Source organism: Branchiostoma belcheri, unplaced genomic scaffold (genome assembly GCF_001625305.1).
Source record: "Branchiostoma belcheri isolate BF01 breed outbred unplaced genomic scaffold, Haploidv18h27 scaffold3, whole genome shotgun sequence".
Classification (NCBI taxonomy): Eukaryota; Metazoa; Chordata; class Leptocardii; order Amphioxiformes; family Branchiostomatidae; genus Branchiostoma; species Branchiostoma belcheri.
In genome coordinates this window covers 642569-661405 of record NW_017803909.1, presented here as the reverse complement: position 1 = coordinate 661405, position 18837 = coordinate 642569, and the positions used below count along the sequence as shown (strand labels likewise).

The window sequence follows — 18837 nt, the reverse complement described above, 5'->3', positions numbered from 1 at the left end:
GTGTGTGCCTTGATCTTCATGTTTTGTTGCTTCTGCTACAAGGCAGTTTTGCTGTGGTTAGAGACTAAGGATAAACTGTACATCAAGTAGGGGCATATCTACCTGGCAGAAGACAGGCTGGGTCATAATTGAAGTTGATGTCCACTTTGTCCCCCTGTCAAAGGAATAGCACAACATGTCAGTTATCAGGATATCAACACAAGGTACCAACAAAGATTCAAACCTCAAAAGTCAGGATATGAATGTATAGAACTTACACTACGGGAAAGTAAAAAAGAAAGACTCACCTTGCGAGGAACCTTGGAGAACAGGTCAGAGATCGGCTTGAAGCCAGCATGCTCCTTCCCCCTCTGTATGCATAATTGACAAAGTGATTTTATAACCAAGAATGCACAGCAAAGAGGGTAAAGGTTCTGCTAACTTGAGAAGAGCAAGAACATATACTACATCACATTTGTAACTCTACTTTTACATGTCATACACCATACACATTAATAAGCATAACATACAGGTTTCAACCCTAGGACAGACCAAGGACATTCTGTGAATGGAAGCTCCTTGGACAGACTAACCGAGAAGAAGACACCAATCACAGCGAGTCCATCAGGCTTGTCCACGGCCTCTGTGACATCCTTGTACTTCTGGTTCCAGTGGACCAGATGGAGCTGGAATGGTATAATGGGTTTTGAAAAGACAGTAGAAAATATTATTCTCTCCAACCAGATACCTTACTACCGGTAATATAGAAAATAGCTTGCTCATGTGTTGTTCAAGTGACCAGATTTAAAAGATCATCACAAGTTTGTTGAAAAAAGACCTGATAAATCAGATAAACCTGATAAAGAAGGAATCAAAGCCATTTAGTACTGACTTTGATTCCTGACCTATATTTTGAGCAGCTGTATGAGCAATGTGTTATACCAGTACATAGGTGTTTGTAATTTGTGCTGAATATGGAAACCTCAAACTATACTGACCTCTGCAGGGTAGCTGACTCCGTCCACAGTGTGCTCAGATCCCACATTCTCACCAAGCGGACCCCAGTGAGCGTGGTACTGGACAAGTTTGTAGGTGCTGTCCAGGGGACCACCACTGATCTCTGTGGAGAAAACATCATTCCAAAATATTTTCTAAGATTGAAGCAAAGTTACACAGACTTTTGATTGATCACAAAAATGATTATTTTCAGACTAGGATCAATTTACCTTTTGGTGTTCTTCAGATCAATCCTGTTCCATGATATCAAGAACTTATACATGTACTGGGATAAAATCAAAGTTAAAAGATAGCAATGAATTATCAGCAATTTAAAGTTTACGTGCTCACCAGTTCCGGCCCCATCCACGACCACTTGGAAGGAGTGTCCAGTGTTAGTGACACTCTGACAGCAGTTGTTGCTGTAGCTAATCTTCAGTGGCTTATCTGACAATGCCTGATCGACCTTGGCACTGCCTGTGACAATGTCTATGGGAGACTGACGCTGTCCCTTGGCAATGGGAAAATGCTCGTGCCACTTGCTTGGACCTGAAATGTAGATACATGTATTGCACACAATTTTAGGCATTAGCTAGTGAATGGGCTGAACTACCATTGTTAGATAAAGGCAGGATATGCATATAATCCTGGATGACACAGTACAGAATTTTCTTTGTTTAGGGCAGAATATGCATTTAATCCTGGATGACACAGTATAGACTTTCCTTTGTTTAGTTCAGAAAAATATCCAGTCCAGCAGTTGACACACCCAGAATGCACGACCGACACATGTATGTTATGGAATGCTCCCAGATTTCCTAATATCATAGATACAGGGCTAGGGACAACAGGGTATTGTATTACAACATTCCTGGACCTGTTTCTATTTGTTGTGTTGCTCTGCTCACCTCGACCGTAGTAGTTCCATTCACCATCACCACAGAGCCGGGAAACACTGGGGTGGAAATATCTGGCCTGGAGTTTCAGACCTCTATGAAAACTCAATAGCACTCTGGCAACCCTGGTCATCCTGGATACCTCTAACTGTTACCTACAGCCAACAAAGTGTGCATGGCACTGTTTCGAGTATAACAGAAAAACTAAGGAAAAAACTACGTTTAAAGTATTGAAAATGTTGCAGGGAGCAAAAATGTTACGATATTCATGTTAATACATGTGTTTAATCCGACTTACTCAATCATTTTATTTATTTTCAAAGTTAAAAACTCTGACATTAATTCATCTGTCATACAGAATTCGGGAGGTGAGGAAAGGTGGGCAGGATATAAAATATGATATGACAAGCACAATGAAACGTTTTCAAGGTGTGGCTACCCTATGCAAAATCAATGTGACAAAATATGAATATGGCAATTCAAAAGAACATCATCAACTGCCAACTGCCAACTGGTCTATCAACCACCAATTCAATACACCATGATGCGGTAATACATAGTACTAACCGGCCCGAACTAAAATAGCACTCCGAAACTTGTACTGTAATCACATTGTATGTCACTGTCCGTCCAACCTTCAGGTTTAGACACGATACGAGTAATCAGGACACGTACACAACTAAGGGTCAAACTCGGGGTCGTGCGTTGCTGTATACGTATGGTCATCGGCCTATAAAAATACGATCTGCTACCGACAACAAGCGCAAGAACTTCCTATTTGACAATATGGGCAGCAGAAGAAGAGTCTAACGAAGGTCCGGGTACCACTAAACCCTACCTATGCTGTTTGAATTCAGGCGAAACGGGGGCCTTACCTGGAGCTTCCAACTGAAACGTTCGCGCCAGGGAAACCCCACGAGATGACCTTTACCCTATGACGTACGGATAGATGACGTCATGGATTGTAAGGTTTGTAAGAGGAGAGAGGTGGAAAGACCGGTGGTATTAGGAAATATTTCCACACAAATAGTTTGCATATCTCCCTTTTGTGCTAAAGGTAAAAGGTACACTTCGGGGATCGCATACCTTCGTATGGTTACAAAACGTATGAATTATAAATCTTTATTTGCATGTTTATGCCCGCTAGAAGGGCTAAACATCAGAGTATGATGATTGTATATCATGCTGAGTAACATAGTACATAGGATAGAATAAAAGAATAACGTAAAAGACTTAGGGACTACATTTGTACTAGAAAGTACATTCTTTCCAACGAATCTAGGTCTTCTCTCTTTTTAAAGCAACTGGAGATGAATTCACATTATTTTTCTATTGTGTATGAATGTCACTGCGACATTCAACGTGTAAAGAAAACGATCACATCACCCAAAGTCACCAAGGGCCATCAAGTGCACCAGAAAAACGGGATACCCACAAAAGGTTACGATTTCTCATTCCATTGGAGATTAGACACGTACAGCTTAAATTTCGTATCACGGTACGCACTATACGTGAATCCGGCCATGAGGCGTATAAAGCAAAACATACGCAGGCTAGACGTGAAGGAATGTGGGATGCGTTAATGGCACTTTAATCGGGGTGAGGACAAAATACAAAGGTAAACCTTGGAATCAAAGTTCGACCCATGGCAGTTGTGAAAGATCGACTTTGCGGTCACTCATTTGTTACACAATTGTTCTCCTGTCACGACAACACAGGCTGGGCCGTTGATTCTGGTCTTACCGTTATCTTAATCAGTTCAGAGACGTGTCCTCGCATTTGTAGCTTAGCAAATAACATGTTTGTTTGAGTCATTAACTTTGAAAAATGCCTGCCTTGCGCACATTAGTTATATCCTCAACAATAGCCGACCGATTGGATATATGGAGGGCAAGGCCGCAACTCACCAAACGTTGCTCAGAGTCAGCAGCGTCCGTAATTACTATGCATCCATTGGTACACTACTAGTACTTATGTTTCAGGCTGGCGAAAAAAGTACAGGCAAAATGCAAAGTCAAATAGTTGTGAAGTTGTGAGCATACCATAGGTCTGATCAAGGAAGTTTGATCAGTGGATTATCCTACTTCATAAAATGTCGCGATCGACATATATAGATCGTATATCACTAAATGTCATGTGGTGGCGCTTAGACTATGTCGGATATGGGTGCTGTGTGACCTGTGCAATGCCCTTGTTGTTTTAACTTTAAAATGTAACCTTACTGTGGTGCCAGGGCGGATATTTTGGCACCAATGTCGCGCAGACATGCCTGTTGTTGCTGATGCTATTTACACCTCTGCGTGATACTTCATAACTTAGCTATCATGTATCCTCGTACTGTACAGATTGGGAAAGTCACCCATAATCCGATTTACATTTAGACGTCATTTTCAACAGACAATTTTTCAGTGATCGATTTGCCAAACTTAAACCAATTAAACACAAATGCAACAGATACACCTACAAATGTGATTGGTACATTTTGTGATCCTGAAAATTGAAATATTCTATACTGCATGTGTAAAAAAAACCCCACACATACCAAATTGAATAGAAACTGCTTGAAGTACTAATAATATTTGGCACGTCAAAGTTAATCAATGGGTTTTCTGTGAGCTGATGAAGCTCTGGATCTGCAAAACACATGGCACATCTAGACCAAGGACATCCTTGGAGGAGATTTTAAGCTCCTTGGACAAAACCAAGGACGTCCTTGGAGAAACCAAACTCGCCAAACATTATTACTACAAATGGGGGCACTCAAATTTCACGTGTTGTATTGTACGTTTTCCAACGTGTGTGCAAAGGGTTACTGGAGCGGGTCAGTGCTGTGAGGCACTTCGTTGTTCCGCTGTGTTTGATCTGTAAAAGGAAGCGAGGTCGGCAGGACTTCGCAAATTTACCTTTGCTACTGCCGAATTTTCCTACGAAAGAATGCAGGTGCGACCAGGCCTGGCCGGGTGCGCCTGGGTGCGGGGTGCGGTGGCTAATTGTTCAGCCCCCGAGGGATAATGTCATCTTAAAGAGACACAAATCTGTACATGTGACTATGAGAAATGTATAAAATTGCTTCTTGTAACAATTCATTCATTTCACATTTATAGCGTGTGATATCTGGGGGTAAATCTTAATATCAAAGTTCGAGTGTGTAAACGTTTTCTTTGCGACTGTTTAGTCCCAAACTTGGATCACTGCCAACTGACTTGGGTTACTGGCAGAAGAGCAACGTCAACTAGTACTGTTCGTCATGTGTACGTGATAAAATTCGTGGCGACACGATAAATACATTGCACTACTCAATAATCCAGCATGTAATTTATGCTCAGCTATGAAAATATTTCTCAGGCATTGTAACAGACAAGAACCTGATGCCGTCTGACGGTTTGTATTCGTCCATGCATATCTGCGATTTGGAACTGCAAAGCCCCCCGGCCTGTTCACTCAATCACTTGTCTGATTTTACGATTATATACTAGTATGTGCCGACTACACTGTAGAGCCGTCTCACTGACTGGGCGGTAAAACCACAAAAACGAGCATCACTGCCATCAAAAACGCGCTACTGATTATCAATCATTACGGGTAGCCACACGTACATTACGAGACCGCAGCCAAAGGGCCGTTAAGCCCCTACTAGAGTTTACCATTATTCAGACAATCATCTCAACTATGTGTAATGAGTAAATGATGGATAAGGAATTAATTGGTAGGTAACCTATATACAGAAATGAGCCACGAAAATACTTAAGTTTCCAACCCCAAGCGGGTCCTTTCAGCGCTAGCTGTGTGTATTTACACTGAATTATCTCACAACGGGTTCTTCATTCCGTCTTTTCTCAAGTGGCGTTTTGAGACTGTCCTGTATTCATGTCTGTGAAGAACTGACCCACGACAAGGACATTCCCACACGTCTAATGCCATTAGACTTATATTTCTAAGTGGTTATTTTCTAGGTATCTCTCGATCGTAAGTGCCTCAGTATGTCTATATAAGCCACATCAACCTTTATGTATTAGTTACTCTCCGACATTACTTCTAAATTGGGCCACAAACGTCGAAGGTATGTGATTGAAAGGATCAATCCATACCAGTGTAACACGAAAATGATATTATTGTACATCTGGACCTATAAGACTTGTTGATGTTACCGTCTACACTAAAAATAAGAGCACGACTTTTTGCGCCCAGTAGCAGCGTTTAAGTCTTCTCAAGGTCTCAAGTATTTGTGAGGTTAAAAACAAGTGTTTTTACGATATGGGCGGTTACCTATGACACACCATACACTGTGATGCGTCTGTGTGGCCAAGTGGCGTTTGTATGCATAAACATGTTATGTTACATGTTTTTACGATTCAAATTGAACATAGCAATTCATACAATGGAATAAGTTACAGCGATGTACGTCGTTATGGCAAGAAGGTTCTCCATTTCACTACCATAGCATTTAGTTACACACCGTGTTTGTGTAAGGTTTGGCTTAATTTAAACATGACGGTCTCAAGAACAGAAATGTTGGTTTGATCGATCGTGCATTGCTGACCGTGAGTGTTGGACCTGGAAATTCTTCCGAAGTGCCATGAAAACGGCACTCCTCCTAGCAACATGATACCATGATGATACACTCTGACACTCTGAAATTGCAGTTTTTCGCCTCCAAGACTTTTGTGCAGCGTTGGACGAAATTGGACTCGCTTCAGACATATACATTACAAATGCAAACAATATGTAAAATCAACAAAACAGTACCGTACTGGTACTGCAATACTAATCATAGCCCCGACATAGGCCCCGTGCTTTCCGCATGGCCCTCACAGCTTATACATATTCGTGAATTACAATATAGCGTCTACCTGAAAGACTTGTTTCGTCCTCTTTGAACCATATTAAATGTTGAATTTTTTGTTCTATTAACGTTACGATAAACAGCTCGGTTTCAGAGATATTCATTCCAAATATATATGTACTCACGCGGTGCACGTATATTGGATAAAACTATCATCCAGTCGAAGTTACCAAATGGCAATGTGTATGTAATACAAACACCGACTTGTAATTATATACACATGATCGATGGAAAATATCTGGCAGCAAAAAATAAAAGAAGAAGAAAACGCTACCATGCTGTTGGTCGTATCCCCAGGCGTGGGCCATGACTACTGATAATGTTAAGTTCCCCTAGTCAGGTCTGTGCTCTCCGTAAAGGATGACTGTCGCTTCGCGCACTAGCTAAGTGTGTACCCGGTCAACTCAGACACCAGTGCCGGTTGGTTCTCCTTCCCGCTCCTGAAGCCCCAGTCCAACAACCACTGACCTGTTGGGGGCGGGGGTAGGGACTCTGATCAGGAAGGTACTACTTCTGTTCATGGGGAGAGTCAGTGTATTGTATAGCACTTTTGCACACGTTACTCTTCTTTGCGTGCCTTTTCGTTAGTACAGTATAAATGTCTACTATTGTGCAGATAAGGGCGCGCGGCTTGAATCTGGAAATGCTGCGTTTGTGAACCATTGCGTCTGCGCGGTGAGCACCCACGTGCACCCGCAGGCACACTGACATGACTAAGTGTTGTGCTGAACTTGAGAGACAAGTTGCGATGACTTTTGCCACGTTAATAAGGCCGCCATCATTTGTCACATTTGATATCAACGTTTCATCTCTGACACAGGAGTGGCAATAATTGAAACTACGCCCGTACCCCAAATTACTCTTTCTCACGGTATGTGATACTAGTAGATGCATAGTGGTTGGTAATGAAGATTGTAACCCTTTTTAGTTTTTATTATATGCACCGTTTCCCACCAACTACTAGTACTAGTACATAGTAATGGTAGGTAGAGAGTAGCAACAGAAAGCGGAGCATATAATAGAAAGGTCACAAGGTTTCTCCTATAACCTTTGCTTGGAGAGTACAAATAAAGTTCAAGTGCGATGGGTGGATAATTCACAAAATGTGATAATTGTAGCACACCCAAAATTCCTATGGCTCTATGCGACGGAGCACAAAGAAATCAGTCAAGTGCCACGGGTGGGTCAACCACAACTTAGGCGTTTTTCAAAGAACTGTGAACGCACTTCGGGTTAACACCGTGTACTGTAGTACTGGTCTTAGCACAGCGACTAGGAAATTATCCCAGTACATCATACAGCGCATCACCACACCGCCATCTTTAGGTTCAGCGTTAGGTCAACCACACAGCATCTGTGCAGGGTCTATAATTTATAGGACAAATTTACTACCAGCGACGACTTGCTACCAATACGATATCAAGATAGATAACGTTTGCACACTATTAAAGAATGCATGACCTGGGGCGGTCCTGCTGCTTCGACATATTTTGCGAAGCCCTACCCCAAATGTTCGTGTGGCATGGGTTGGGTTAAGAGATATCAAAATTAAACAGTTTGACCATCTTTCATCCTTGGCCGTTTGTTTTTACGTTGATACCAGTAGTTTATCGAGAGAATCCTTTTGACGAATGCAACGTTCTTACATTTGACGATCACAATATCGTTTCAAGTTTCTCCTTTTCCTGTCGTCTTACTACTTCCAGATTGTTACCTATCTTTCCACAATGCCGGTAAAGAGGAAATGCTGAAATTTGGGCCTTATGCATTTTATATAAAACCAGTCGTCTGGACTGAAATATGTCCGTACAAATAGATGACCTGTTTCTCGTCTTCTCAACCTCTAGCTAAATTCCGGGTGGTCCAAAGTGAGCTTTGCCAGATCCCTGCTAGTCTACAAACCTGTCATTGAGGCAGTGTTAAGAGCCTGACTGGCTGGAGAGATACACTGAGACTCTGTTGTACGTGAATGTACATGTACTCTGTTTTTAGTTCGACTATCAAGTTTGGTAGGTTTACTATCAGACACGGGTTCAACTTAAGGTCTGTTAGAATTTATTGTGAGGGGTTACTTCGAGCTTTGTCAGATTTACTGTTGGGGTTCACCAAAAGGTTTGTAAAATTTACTATCAGGAGAGGTAACATTGCACGACGCAGTGCCCTTGCGTGTAACACGGGCAGTGCATAAATCTACTGACACCAGACACAACCCGGAGGTTTGTTCAGACGAAAATGGAGACAAGAATCTCTAGGAACTGAGACTTATACCTTTGATTACAGACAACTGTTGAGATCGCCTGTGTTATATACATGTGCCAGTCATGTAGAAAAAGTGTTTATGGCTGTCTATGCGAGGAAAGAAGAAAACATGGGCCATGATTCGCACTTAATCATCGAAGAGCAAGTCTAATCTCCAAGTACTAGTATTCTGTGGGGCAAGGGGAGCCTCCTGTAACCATCAGCCACCCCACTACAAGAGGCCAATGGATACAGGCGGCCAAAATAGACTCCCTTTGCGCCCCAGAATCTTCTAGGAGGTTAGAGCAAGTAGAGTAGGTTCATGCCACAGCAAAAAATAACAGCAATTTTTAACATTTTATTGAAAACATGTAACATCAAACCATGTAGATTGGGACATTAACTTTGAGCTTGGGAGACACAGTGCTGAATTCAGACTGTGTTGTAATGATGGAAAAGACATCAAGCATCAATCTAAATGCCATAGCAAGGACAGTCTCTCAAAGTAAATGTTCCCTCACCAGAACAAAGACTTCTTTATACAATTTTTAATAAAAAAAACAATGATTCAAACAGTACAATTTCTATGTTAATAAGAACCATTCATAAAATACTCCTACAATCTAATCACTTTCTTTAAAAAATGATTTCCATATCTACATTATATTACACACCTGATTCCTTGACGAAGGTACAAAAAACATCTTCTTTGGAACGTTTAAACTGTATAGATGTAGTAAGCAGAATTTTACTAAGTAATGGTATGTAAGTTTCATTATGCAGTGGTAAAACATTGTATGTATGGACATCTTAGATGCAGCTTGGACTTGACAAATAGCTTAGAATCATCACTGTATGTCTTTAACAAAAATCAGTGACACAATGTTACAATCAGCCTAATTGTACTGCTACCAGTATTTGTAACGTTTAAGACCGGTAAGTTACGCATGTCCACCAACCAAAGAGACCTCCAATGCAATGTCCCCAAGTATAGTGCACGCCTGCGTATCTAAACTGTGCATACTTGGGGAGTGCTGCACTAGAACTCTCTCAAACACACTGTTGTTCATTGTAGCAGGTATATGCAACCAAGGGCAACAGTAGACCACTTAGTCCTGACCTGATGTTCACCCATAGCTTAAGGCCCACTGCACTTGTTTGACTAGAGCTATGAGATTAGTCATTATTTGTGCTACTGATAATGATACATAAGCATGTTTGCAAGTTTACACATGTGTGACCCTGGAGCATAGTAAACAAATTTTTGCCTGTTCTGTATCCTGTCTACGAGTGGTAAGTGTGAGACCACACAAACTTGCTACTGTTCATCTTTAAAAGCAATCTAGTAATTTCAATCTTTTTATCTTTTGTTTGGGAAACATAGGTGCACACTGATCTAAGCTATAAAATCCTGTTTGTGTGGCCTCACACTTACAGACATACATAGGCGTGAATTACAGAAAGAGCCTTTAAAATAGTCTCAGCACCATGGCATCAGTTTCAAGTAACATGTTCCAACTCTACAGTCACAAAATAATCTCTACTGCTAGCATAAAACTTGATACATTTTCTCTCTCACATACTTTGCAAAAGGATGCTTTAAAATTAATAATGAAAACACCAAATCTAGACAAATACACCAAACAAAACTCCTACACAGAAGGGCAGAAATACTATATGCCTTTCTGTGACATTTCAATTTGTGCTTGACTGTGTGGCTAATACATGTAGTTTAATTTCTTTGCTGTACAGAAGAGACACCTGTCGTCTTGTATTGGTACTGCACCTGATAGTAGACCAGCAGGTGGAAAATGATGGGAGGTTTTCTTATTGTTTTCTTTCAAGCCATCTTGTCTACATCTATATATACAGATAATATGTCCAGTACTTGTACCTACATAAAAACCATATCCTGTCCAACAAAACTGTACAGTAGCTTATTCAGCAACAAACAGGTCTTTTTTCATATGTTTGTTTGTTTGTTTGTTAGAACAGCTGCCGTTGTTTCTAGAGGTCCAACATGGGGACATCAAAGAGGTCACAGACACCTTCCGAGTCGTCCAAGTTGAAGTGGTAGTCGTGGTCACCAGGGGGTGGAGATAACCTCAGCAGAGGGGCGAAGGCTGGGGAAGAGAGGGGCAGTTTGAGATGACACAGTTTTCAAGACGACTTTCTTTCAGTCATTTGATGGAATTTTGCCGCTAATGACAGACGGAATTTTGCCCAATCCATCATCTTTGATGGACAAAAATCAGTGAGTAAAGATATTTAAAGAGATGTCATTTAACTATGCTTCCAACCAGCAAAATTTGATCCACAAAAGGCTTACCTTCTGATGCCATCAGTTCATCTATAAACTCTCCATCCATGGATGGATCTGAAAAAAATGGAAGAACAAATCAAATTTGAGAAACCAGTAGACTATAGCAAAGTTTAGGTGAAATTATCAAACATCTGTTAACATGACAGCATGGGTAACATCACCACATTATCGCACGCAAAAAAGACAGCATACTGAACTGTCAGGAAATTGTAGATATCTCCTACACAATTAATGGCTCATGCACAAGTAACATTCACAGGAACACAGTAGGTACCTTTTGAGGGGTCAAACAGTCCACCAATGTCTCCAAATGCATGAATTTCTCCACCTGAGGAAGAGAGAATACAGATCAGAACATAGCTGTGATGTACTCTGGGACAGTACTTATTCTGTTTTCTGCTAGTACAGCATATACAATAGATCTTTTCTTGCAGCCAGGAGCTATGAAATTATTGTAGGTAAAGTACAGTTACTGCAACTAGTTTGTGTCAAATAACATTATTCATTACAGCAGTCAGATAACCTCACTACAACATGTTTGCCATCGTGCAGCCAGTCACAGTTCCTATGATATAAAGGTTGTCTGTTCTATAGTATAGGTCTGAAGACTCACCCAGTGCTGGTACTATTCCAGGTTTGACAGGAGAGGGCTGGGTGGGAGGTAAGCTCATGGTGTCCATGGGAGAGGCTGCTACTGATGTTTGTGGGACTGTGGACTTCCCAGGGACAGAAACACCTGTAACACACAATCACACATATACAATGGCCATGTTCAGTTTCTGGTACCATTCTGGTGTGAAATAACCTTCATACTCAAATAATCTTCATAGTTTTATTATGAGAGTGCCATAATTGACACATTATAACAAGCGGTAGGTGGCAAGACTAATTCGGTGACCTTCTTTTATCCTAAGTGACCCTGTACAGATGGTTAGAGTGTAAGACAGACCCTAGTCCACTCACCTTGCTGTATGAGTGGAACAGTCTGCTGTGGTACTTTAGCCGGGGTGCCCTGTTGTACCGCGGGCATGTCCGGCGGGGGGACCGGCACCACGACTGGACTGGAGCTGGACGTGTCCTTGTTGACCAGAAGGACGTAGATTGGACCAGAGTGACTCTTGAGGTGGATCTGGTACTTTTTGCCCTGTGCTTGTGACGCTGCCTCGGGGATGGGAACCTCTAACTGTGTACCTGACGGGGCCTGGACTGCTAGAAGTGTGTCTCCTGGTCGGGTAGGAAAGAAGGAACGTCAGAACGGAGTTACACATGTGTCTACCAGCTATGGACAAGTAGACTTCAGCTGAAAACCTGGAACATACTAGATAGGCTTGCCATAGAAGTATATCAATTACTAAGCTATCCAACCTTGCTTTTTGTATAGTTTTATTGGATAGAATAAAAAATGAATACATTTAACTAGCACTGAACTTGGTTGGACTCTTGAAATCCTTAAGAAATTAAGGAAATCCTTGGACTCAAGGACTAATGTCTGAAGATTAAGAAATTGCCATACTTTAACAATTAGGTCCAAAAGACGCTGCTGAGTGCTCATTCACAGTGCTGGAAGTGTTGTATATGCATGTTGGAGTTTGCTGCACTTATTCTGTACGGTTATGCCTTTTCTCTCCCTTTTCCAAGCCAAAGCCAATCCCAGTCCTCACCTCTAAAACACCTGCAGAGGTCCTCGTGTGTGACGTAGGCCAGCCTGTGGTTCTCCACGTCCTCCGTGACGTTCTTGATGCTCTGCTGCACCCAGAGCCGCTGCTGGTCCAGCTCAGCCTCCTTCCTCTCCAGGGCCTCCAGCTCATCCTTCAGCTCTCCCAGCCGGTTGGAGATCTCTGTCGTGTTACAGCCTGGACCCGCGCCCCTGGGGGTACCATGGAAACATGACCGTCAGTCATAGCGGCACAGTGGGACATTTCATATTCTATGTAAAAAGATGAAGGATTAAACTATGACTCACAACTAAAAGTTCAACTTTGTTTTTTTTTTTTTTGGTTGGTTGGTTTTAGTTTGTTTGTTGGTTTCTTTTTTATTTTTATTTTTTTATTAGTAACAAAGAAATACTTTGTTTGTTGAGATGTTTCCAGAAGGCATCAGCCATCTTTCTTCAGCTCTGAAGGGTGGTCACACAGTTCATGTAACTGGCCAAGGGGGTTGTAGATAGGTGCACATTGAATGTCCTTTCTAGAAAACACCTTTTGTTTGAAAACTTTCTAAGATCTAATTGTTTATATTATAAGTTATATAAACCAAAGATCTCTTTGAGTCTTTATCAGAGTGAATGCTACCGACTTACTTCCACTGTATGCTGTTTTTGGATTTCTTCTCGATGAGACCTATGCCCTCCAGAACATTGGTGATGTCATAGATTCTTCTCTTCTGTCTGACAGCCAGCGTGTCTGCAGCCTGGAGAAGGAGACAGTGGGGGTTAATTTACCTTCAACCAACTTAGTTCTACTTCTAGTGTCCAGCATTCTGCAGCCCCTACAGTTGACTTCATAAGATGTCATGTGATGATGAAAAAATATGAGTGCAGATTCTTTTATTTATCTGACTTTCTAGGATCAGCAAAAATCATGAAATTTGTACATGTAGTCTGGACTTGACCTTTATAAAGTAGAAAAGCTCACCAGACCAGCCTTCTGTGTTGCTACACCACTCATTAACACCGTTTTGATGAGTTAGGCAAAACTACACTCGCACTGTTCTGGTGCCTTTTATTTAATGTTGGCCTTTCCAAACACTTCAGTTGAGGCTTAACCTAAAATCATTCTGCACCTTGACAATAAAAGCTTCAATAACTACCCGGTAGACAAAATTTCACCAAAAAAACAAACTTCTGTATGTATGTATGTGTGTGTGTGAGTGCGTGGTTGTGTATGTGTGTAGGTACACGTCTGTATATATGGCCTTGGGCTGATTATTTCCTAAGTACTGTAAGCTATACACTACATACAGACATGAATCACATGATATCTAAAAATAGTCTAGGTGCAATATCTCAATAAACCTTCATCCAACATAATATCAGTCCATTGAAAACCTCTAAGGATTGACATCTGCATATCAAATGAACCCCAAAAAGCTACACTACAACACACAGGCACATGGTAGACACAAGAGTTGGTATATTGTGCGATAAGATACAGTGCTCTCACAACCGTTATCAGGGACCAGTAGTTGGTAAACACTTAATGAGGCTGTGTGTACTAAAAATGGCTGTCATAAAGGTACACACGTCTATATTGCATACATTACATGTAGCCTTTGGGGGCACTAATATAATAAAAGGTACAAAAAGGGATGACAGGACATGCGCCCATTTCTATAAACTGTAGCAGAGTACCACTATTTTTACCAACATGTGAAAATAGCATTAGACAGAGAAAAAGGTCTCATATTTTTTTGCCTTTTGGTAACCAGTTGCTGACTGTTTAAAATTAGCCTAAAATACCTTTATTGGCTTTAATATCTCAAGGACAAAGCTGCTTCCTTTAGACATTTGTTTTGATTTTGTTTACCTTGACTGACTTGAAGATGTGAAGAGTAGATACAAATGTACACCCAACAAGCAAACCTCTATGGCATCATATCTATAAATGTCTATAATATCTATACACCTAAAGCTTCCATACCTGGCCATCTGCAGACTGTGAACACATACATCTACATGTCCAACCAATGGTCCAACACAGTGAATGGACATCACATGCTACCCGGCACTTGCACGTAATCCTGTGTCTTCAAAGTGGCTTCTATCTCCACATCCATGTCCAGCACACATGTCCTGCTCTAAAGAAATCCTCTCCTTCTGAGAAAAAATCCTTTTCTGCTCTACATCTTTTACAAAAGACTAGAGACAACACAACAGTCAGGAACAGCTGGCTATGAATAAGAATCACAGCAGCACAAAAACTCCTTTTCCCCAGCCACACTGGAGTTGTCATAGCAACAGCCGACAATGTCCAAAACATCCATGCTGGGATCTCGCACTCTGTACGAGGATGATGCCCGATTAAAGTAACAAATTGAGTCCTATCTTTGTTGATCCTCAAACAAGTTTTATGGATCTTTTGACCTATTCCCTAATCAGGGATACATTAAGGAATCAACTTCAAGCACACTATAAACATAAATCTTATCTGTCAACAGAGTGGACAAAGAAGCCGCTTTTGTATCTGCCCTTCAACAACAACAAAAGAAACTCATCATTGTGCTTGCTTCCAACAACTCCGTGTCTGCGGCGCAGAAAGGATGCGCAGAGTGACAAATGGACATTGTACGGCACCCATGCTGACAGTTAGCACGATACCGTTTTTACGTAGAAATGTGTTAAGCGGCATCTTCTCAAAAAAGCCTTGTTTATTACTAATATATTAGTCATAAAAGATGGTTCCTAGGCAACAGGAGGACCAACCATGGTTTATTCATTAACAAGAGGAGGAGAATTCCCATTCATCCCCAGGCCTGACCAGAACCCTGGAGTTCACAATAAGGACAAACCATTCCATATCAACAGTAGATGTGGGGCTGTTTTGAGGTCACGACATTTGGTCACATACTGAAGGAAAGAGCATCTCTAGTAGTGGCGAGGTTCTTTTCTGCTGTCCATTTGCGCTAATCATGGGAGACCAACTGGAGTTGCCTCAGCAGAACCCGAGCCGGAGAGGATCGATGATCCAGGAGATAGCACGGCAGCGCAGGGAGTCCTACCATCAACAACAACTGCTGCAGGGATTCAGGGAGAAAGCTACCAGCGCACGGTGAGTGGTGCATTTCTTTCTTTATTTCCTTCAAGTTCATCTTTTAGATACACTAGTACTAGATACAGTAGTTTCAATAAATATGGACACACACGGCAATAGAAAATTTCAATGGCATTTCTTACTAAAAACACAGGATGTTATCCATAGATAATAGCTTGTTGAGTTACTACAGGGGAGGGGCAAGCAGACATGAAGTGTTGTTTGCCAGATTTACTATATTTGGTCTCGTGTCTTTCCACCTTTTACCATTTTCTAAAGGGGACGACAGAGGAACACTCACATTTAAAACGGCTGGTAACTGCAGTTTCTATATAAAAAGATGTTTCTTTAACTTTGTGCAATGAAAATTGCATGTTTTGTTATTTTGATACCCATATTTACATCACACAGGTTTAATTAGATGGGTATTGTCAGTTTGATTGCCAAGTATTTCAAATGTTGTTGCCTCCTTTCTTGTCACTTTTCAATGGACCAATTCATATGATAAATGAGATAAAATAAGAGTCCATTCAAAATAAATGCATGGATGTTTGTCATTAGCTGCTCGTCAAATAGATTTGATAGTTTGGAAACATTTGAACACTGTTTTCACTTTTATATTTCTAAATAAATGACAATGATGTTTATTTGCACATGAGAGCTAAGCGCAGTACATGTAGTTTCACATGAGTCGTATAAACACTAAAATTCTACACAGGTGCTACACTACATCTATTGCAGACAGATGGATAAACATATAAGGCTAACATTTACGTGTTTCTTCCCTCTTATAAAAATAACAGCATTTCCCATTTATCTACAATTATACTTCAAATGTAAATGTGTTGGGTCAATTGGCAGGAAATGAAGAAATTTGCACAACCCTGTGAAGTACAAGGTAGTACTGGTATGCCTGAAACAGGAAATACACTGAAACAAATTCAAGGACATTGTGGGGTGTATTCTGCTTTACAGTGATGTCTTGGTTTGGTTTTACAAAATCACAGTCCACTGAGTCCAATATTAATTATCTGTTTGGAGATAACTAAAACAGTTTTTCCCTCCCTACCGTTACTGCCTACCCTGTTGGATCATCTACCACAGAGCATGGTAAGAACTGTATACTGGTTATGTGTTGTGTGCAGTTTATATCACAACATAACTTTGTATGTTTTGATCCTCGAGGTGTGGCAAGCTTTGTGATGGTGTACACAGAGGCCAGTTTGTAATAAATGGACATACCGGCCTGCATGCAAAGACAGCCAGTCCTTGTTTTTTGTGCTCCTTTGTTTATGCAAGGAGTTTACTTATATAGTTATAAATTGCAGTTCAGTAATTTTTTTAAGTTTAACTTAAGGAAGCTGACTTGTGATACTAGCAGCAAAACTACCTTAGGCAACACCAATTTTATCTGTTACTTCTCAGATTTTTTCAGAAAAAAAAAAGGAACGAAAGGGCAAAAATTTTTGTACAATTGCATTGGCAACACTTCTCTCTAACATACTATGATAGCAATGTAACCTGTTTTGAGTGCAGGTGCACGTTTGTATCATCAATCATGGACACAAGATACTAACCATTTCTGTTCTGAATGTTCGGACTGCAGCCCAAATGAATCAAATCGTTTTGATTTCTGAATCATGATTTGAACTGACTTAGTTCATGGCATGTCTACTTGCTACATGATGACAATGGGTAACTACTACTACTAGTAAGACATTGTAATATCTTCTGTGCATCCCTAGTGTCTCTTTTCAAACACAGGGCCAGTTTAAAACAGTCATTCAAACCCATAGAGGGTATCAGTATTGTGTATATTAGGGCTCAAATGGCCAGACTGATACGCTCATACTGGAATTGTGATCCAGCTAATGTTACTCCTTAGAGTTAGACTGGCCCTGGGACCTTAAAACATTGCATACCATTACCAAGGAGGTTAAAAAATCTTGATTTTTTTAAACCTCCTTGATACTATAAATAAAATATTTGCTAAAAGCATTGACTTATCACGGGACTTCTGCATTGCATTGTATAAAAGTTGTGAATGACTGTTGGTGTCTATTTTCTTCCAGCATGTTTTACAGTAAGGCCACACTGACTTAATTTTATGGATGACATCCGCGCGCGCATTGATTTTCGCCTGTTCTCCAAAAAAAAAAAAAAGATCAGCAGGTCCATCGAGCGCGAGGCTCTGGCCAGGCTCTAGGCCTGGTCGCTAGCGACAATACGGAGCCGGGCACCCAGGCTACCGAAGGTCCACGGCTCAAAAACTCAGTACATACGTACAGTGCAAATTCATAAATTCCACAAAAAGCCAGCATGTGCTAGCTTGTCGTATACATTGATAAGTACTGCCGCAAATTCACAATACCAGCTTTGTATTCCTGTGGTTTAGTAGCATTTTTATTTTTGGCCGTAATGTTTTTTATTCGCCCGCGCGCACTTGTTTGTGGGTCTTCAGAGGATGTCATCCATAAAATTAAGATGGTGTGGCCTAATTACTGTTAGTGACCTTATGTTCCATGCACCTGCTCAGCCTGGGGCCAAGGCACAGTGCACGGGCAGGTCGTTGATCGGTCTGACTTGGGGCGTATAGAAGTCTGGATCGAGTCGTTTATTTTGCACGACCTAATCACGACTGTCATAACGACTGAAACACGACTGCCATTCTGAATGTATAAAGTCCCATTGACCATATTACGACCATTTAACGATCTTTCTACGACCCCGATCGTTAAATAGTCGTGCGCAGTCGTATTTTGGTCAACGCTGAGAGGAGAGGTCAAGAGGTCATGATAGCCATTATTCCTGATA

At 41.1% G+C, this 18837-nt stretch overlaps 2 protein-coding genes across 5 annotated transcripts in view; both read right to left on the bottom strand.

The window, feature by feature from the left end:
- Positions 1-7226, bottom strand: part of LOC109473539 (carbonic anhydrase 2-like) — an 8423-nt gene extending 1197 nt beyond the window's left edge. Inside the window, exons 1-7 of one of the 4 annotated variants that reach the window (XM_019773427.1) lie at positions 6989-7226; positions 1884-2026; positions 1327-1524; positions 978-1099; positions 573-665; positions 288-350; positions 103-154 (exon numbers count right to left, since the gene is read on the bottom strand). In XM_019773427.1, the coding sequence (XP_019628986.1) occupies positions 103-154; positions 288-350; positions 573-665; positions 978-1099; positions 1327-1524; positions 1884-2004 (649 nt within the window). In that variant the 5' untranslated portion in view covers positions 2005-2026; positions 6989-7226. Of the gene's footprint in view, positions 1-102; positions 155-287; positions 351-572; positions 666-977; positions 1100-1326; positions 1525-1883; positions 2053-2746; positions 2811-6988 lie in introns of those variants that run through there. The other 3 variants (XM_019773425.1, XM_019773426.1, XM_019773428.1) reach the window with 3 other exon arrangements.
- Positions 7227-10550: 3324 nt separating this feature from the next.
- Positions 10551-18837, bottom strand: part of LOC109473529 (transcription factor E2F5-like) — a 17760-nt gene continuing 9473 nt past the window's right edge. The window contains exons 2-8 of the mRNA XM_019773410.1: positions 13575-13684; positions 12937-13142; positions 12239-12499; positions 11889-12011; positions 11550-11603; positions 11282-11329; positions 10551-11075 (exon numbers count right to left, since the gene is read on the bottom strand). Of these exons, the coding sequence (XP_019628969.1) occupies positions 10960-11075; positions 11282-11329; positions 11550-11603; positions 11889-12011; positions 12239-12499; positions 12937-13142; positions 13575-13684 (918 nt within the window). The 3' untranslated portion in view covers positions 10551-10959. The remainder of the gene's footprint in view (positions 11076-11281; positions 11330-11549; positions 11604-11888; positions 12012-12238; positions 12500-12936; positions 13143-13574; positions 13685-18837) is intronic.